The 4678-nt window shown below is 53.7% G+C and overlaps 1 protein-coding gene across 1 annotated transcript in view; it reads left to right on the top strand.

Annotated features, from left to right (window-relative positions):
• The first annotated feature begins 888 nt into the window (after positions 1-888).
• Positions 889-4678, top strand: part of Ccdc142 (coiled-coil domain containing 142) — a 6472-nt gene continuing 2682 nt past the window's right edge. The window contains exons 1-5 of the mRNA XM_028762487.1: positions 889-2014; positions 2382-2468; positions 2543-2692; positions 2831-2961; positions 3035-3148. Coding sequence (XP_028618320.1) covers positions 1060-2014; positions 2382-2468; positions 2543-2692; positions 2831-2961; positions 3035-3148 — 1437 coding nt within the window. The 5' untranslated portion in view covers positions 889-1059. The remainder of the gene's footprint in view (positions 2015-2381; positions 2469-2542; positions 2693-2830; positions 2962-3034; positions 3149-4678) is intronic.

Raw genomic sequence — 4678 nt, 5'->3', positions numbered from 1 at the left:
TAGAAGTGAATGACCAGGAAAGCAGCGGTATATTTAGCCTTTCAATGATCCCATATCTGATCCTTCTGTCTGTCCTTCAGTAACTGTGCCAACTACTTCAGGAATCTAACTCCCTACCCCCAACCTTTTAAGCCACTCTCAGAAATTGAGTCTCACACTATAGCCTAGCCTAACCTGAAACTATGTTGGCCAAATGTTAACCACCTATCTCAATCTCTTAGTGCTGGGCAGTAATAATATTCTCTTTTCCTTGCTTTAGGGTCTTTTCCTCTGTTCACAATACTTTTCCAAAGGTGCTTGTAACCACTGCCCAGAGCTCACACTGGAGATCCTCAAATGCTCAATTTTGCCTGCTTAGAGCATTACAGCAGCAGCATCCCGAGGGCCCCTTGTTCCTTTGCCTAAGATCTTTATGAGTAGAACCTGAATCTGCTGGTTCCCAAAACTCTCAGAGATGACTGAAAGAAAACATGAAGGTTGAGGCTGGCTGTGGTGACACACATACACACTCTTAACTTCAGCAAGGAAGCCGAGGCAGGCAGACAACTTTGAGTTAGAGACCAGTCTGTTCTACATGAGAGTTTCAGGATAGCTAGGAACATCCATAGTGAGATTCAAAGAGAACAAAACAACAACATGCCCACAAACGAACATGAAGACAATGATCAAAGCAAAAGGAAACTGAGGTCTTGCTTTCCTCTTTTCTGTCGTAGATCTCCACAGGGCCCCCACAGGGCAGACTGCAGGAAGGTGGTACATTAGGAGGCAGAGATGGAGGGGCCATGGGTCCCCTGCTGTCCGGTCACACCATTCACCTAGCTTGACTCTCCCTACAGCGTTTAGCATCAGCGCCACCTCCCGTCAACGGTGACAGAAAGAGGCCGAAAAGACTAAGTGGGTGGCCATCTTTGTTAGGGGCAGAGGCCGTGGCTACGGAGCCCCAGTGAGGCCACGAAACTTCCGGCGACTGGCTGGTGCGTCCTGGTGCCCGCGGGCGTGGAGCGCCGCGGGAAGGGGGAAAGCCGTGAGCGTTAGGTTCGTTTGGGACTCGCCGTGCAAATGGACCGGGCGTCCCGTTCTAGTGGCCTTCTGCCTCCACTCACTAACGCACCCCTGTCGTGGGCGCAGCCCGTGGGCGCTGGGGAGGAGCGGGGCGAGGGGAGGCGCGGAGGGCCGGGGCTACTGACTGCGGTGAGCGTCCCGTGCCCGGACTCCAACAGACAGCCGTGGGCTCCCGCGTCTGCAAGCGGCCCGATGCCTTTCGCTCTGCAGCGGCTCCGGGCTGCGTTACTGCGTCTGCACCGCGAGCGAGAGCAGCTCCTGCGGGCCCGGGACTGCGCCCTCCGCCTGCAGGCGGTCGTGCGGCTGCTCCGCTCCGGCTCCTCGGCCGGTTCCCTCTCCCTGCAGCAGCTGCACGGCGATTTACAGATGTTCCCTTCGAGTGGGACAGCTCCGCGCCTCGGCTTCCGGGGCTCCAGGGAGACGCTTCTCCTGGCTCGCCCTCTTGGGTTAGCAGCCCAGCACCTGGATGCTACCATCGAGATGCAGCTTCGCGCCCTAGGCCGGGCACCGGCTAGCCTGGGCCTGACGTCCCAACTAGCCGAACTGTTGCTGGCCCTTCCCTTCTACCACACTCTGCAGGGACAATCCCTGAGCTTCGTCCCCAGGGCCGCGCGCCCATTCCCCGTGGCCCGAGTGCTCCACCTCCTGGCTGCAGAACGGGGTTGTCAGGTGGCAGATAGGCTGGCCAAAGCCCTTGGCGGATCGGGCTTGCAGGAGCAACTCGGTCGGCTGTGTGACCAAGAGCGAGAACTGCTGCCCGGGCTGTTGGGCCTAGTAGGGGGCGTGGCTAGCACCGACAGCAGTGGACTGGGGCTTGGAGGGCCTGGAGCCCTGTGGAGCCAGTATTGGACCTTGCTGTGGGCAGCCTGTGCTCAGTGTTTGGATCTATGCGTGGGACCCTGGAGGGACCCCAGAGCAGTGGCACAACAGCTGAGTCAAGCACTGTGTCAAGGTAAGTGAGGGGCCTGAGCTGGCATTTGGAGGTTGTGGTGAGGGTGTCTTTTTACCTTTACCCTACCTCAACTCTAGCCTGTCAGCAAGAACAGGTTCTTGAGTGAATGAACCCTGAGTTTAAAGTATAGCGTTTAGGTTTTTTGAGGCCATGCTGCTTTCCACACCAGTCTTTATTTTGTTCGGAGGTAGGTTTTTACTATGTAGTCCATACTGGCCTGGAACTCCTGCCTCGGCCTCCCACCGCTGGAGAGCCACTGTGCCTGACCTTCCACCCCTGACTTCAGTGGTGGAGGGTGCATCATGGAATCAGCAGGGGCTGTAACCAGGGAGGTTTTGTTTTCAGGCTCCCTTCGTTTCTCCATTAGCATCCCTGCCTCAGGAGTGTGAGAAGGAGCTGTTGTCTCTGTGTCACAGCCTACTTCATCAGTCTCTTATCTGCAGTTGGGACCAAGGTAAGGAGAAAGGGACATTGGGGTGATCCAAGGATCAGGTTGCCCACCCCCTCAGACTGTATTTGTCATCCCAGGGTTCTGCCAAGCCTTGGGATCAGCCCTGGGCAATCAGAGCAGCCCCGCTTCACCGTCTCCTACGGCTGAGCTGTTGGAGCGGCTTTTTCCTCCGCTCTTGGATAGCCTTCGCCAGCCTAAGTCAGAACTCAGCCTGTGTCCACCTGCAGGTGAGACAAGAGGTGTGGAATGGGAGGGGGGGCTGGGGGTTGAGCAGTTGATATCGACTTCCTGCCTTCTGTTCTGAAGCTAGCCTTCTCCTGAAAGTGGCCCATGAACCCTAGGGCGCTCTGTTCTTCCCCTCCCAGGTCCTACACCTGTCGCTCTGGGGCTCTGTACCCTGCAGACCACCTTGCTCTGGTTCCTGGGCAGAGCTCAGCAGCACCTGGGAGCATGGGCCCCCGGTCCCTTCGTACTCCTGATCCAGAAGGACTTGCCTGTGAGTGGCCCGGGAGCAGGGTGGGGAGCAGCCTGGCCTGGACAAAGTCCTCACTCTCCGCTTCCACCTACAGCCTCTTCTGCGTGCAGTGGAAGCGCTGTCCAGCCTGGCCTCCGAGGCAGCCAGCACTCTGGAGGTGGAGCAGCAGCTGGGCCTGGAGATTCAGAAGTTGACAGCAAAGATGCAAGTGAGTGCCGAGCCCCTGACAGTGGGAGTGTAAGTGTGTGCCCACCAGGGACAGGGCTGGGGGCCTTGCCGTCTCCTTAGAGTCTCTGCTAAATGTTTGTTGGCTTCTTGTTCTTTACTATGGAAAAATTTCAAATATGGTCGTAATAGTAATCAACTCATGGTCAGTAATGAATCATACCCCTTGCTATTCCCTAATAGTGTTAGCCACTGACATCATTCCTTAGACTTATTCATTAGAGACTGCATAATTACATCTTTCACTTTTCCTAGGAGTGTTTAATTCATCGTTCTCCTCTTTAAAAGCTTAATTTGTACATATTGTTGTGTGTGTATATATACATACACTACATAGACATACTATATGTGTGTATATACATACATTAGCTTGCCTCTGCTTCTTGAATCTGAGATTAGTGGCATGCGCCATTGCACCTGGCTTACTTTGCAGTCTTACTAAAGTAGCACATGTCTATATTTAAAGAGTGAAGTGCACACTGGGCCGGCAGCTAAGCAGTAAAGCATTACTGAGCGCCCATCATCAAGCTTCCCTTTGATTCCGACCACCAGTGGGAAGGGGAGCGGAAGGAGGCAGCAAGATGGTTTGTTAGTTAAAGGTGCTTAATGCCAAGTCTGACAACCTGAATTTGACCCCCAGGACCCATATGGGATAAAGACAAGCAATTTCTGCAAGTTGTCTCTGCATATGTGAGCACACCAGCACGTATACATGCACACACACACACAGAGAGTTGGGATGGGGGCGAGGATAAAGTTAAAGATTTTAAAGTAATGTTAAGCCCTCTAGTTCATCTAGTTTCATCTGGGGTTGGCTGTTTCTTCTCGCTTTCTCTCTGGATTGTGTCAAGGCCTTGTGTGTGCTAGGTAAGCCCTGTGCTACCAAGCTGTTTCTGTGTCTCCATGATTTCCTTCTAGGTTTATTGACAAAGCTCTGACTTCTGTCTTTATCTGCCCCATTTTGCATACACTGCTTCCTGTTGTGGAATACGCAGACTATGAGGTGACATTGTTGTGTCCCCCTTGTGTGGCTGTAGAGCTCACCCTGACTCTCAGTTGTGGAATACACAGACTGAGGTGACATTGTTGCATCTTCCTTGTCTGGCCGTAGAGTTCACACTGACTCGGCTCCTTTGCTCTGCTTACCAAGCGTCTCACTGCTGTCAATTCCCACTTTAGTTCCTCTGAATCCCAGACTTGTAGTCCAGCAACTGTTTGGGATTTCTTCCATTCTTACTGTTGTCTCCTGAAAATCATGCCCCAGCATAACCTTATCAAGAGGAGAGCCTGACAGTGATGGTTATGGAAGCCCAGAGGAGGGCCATGGTAGGTGTGAGCTTTGTAGAGTGTTCCATAATGTACCTGAGGCTTAACTGCTGTCTGGGCAGCCTCTGTAGCAAGAGCAGGCTCCCTATAGGGACCTCCTGGGAACCAAAGCTAATATGCTCCCTCTGGAAGCCTACCTTCTCTCCCTCTCCCTCTCCCTCTCCCTCTCCCTCTCCCTCTCCCTCTC

The sequence above is a fragment of the Grammomys surdaster genome, unplaced genomic scaffold, assembly GCF_004785775.1.
Source record: "Grammomys surdaster isolate TR1022 unplaced genomic scaffold, NIH_TR_1.0 133, whole genome shotgun sequence".
Taxonomy (NCBI): Eukaryota; Metazoa; Chordata; class Mammalia; order Rodentia; family Muridae; genus Grammomys; species Grammomys surdaster.
The sequence above is the reverse complement of the archived record's forward strand: the minus strand, read 5'-3'. Positions and strand labels throughout refer to the sequence as shown.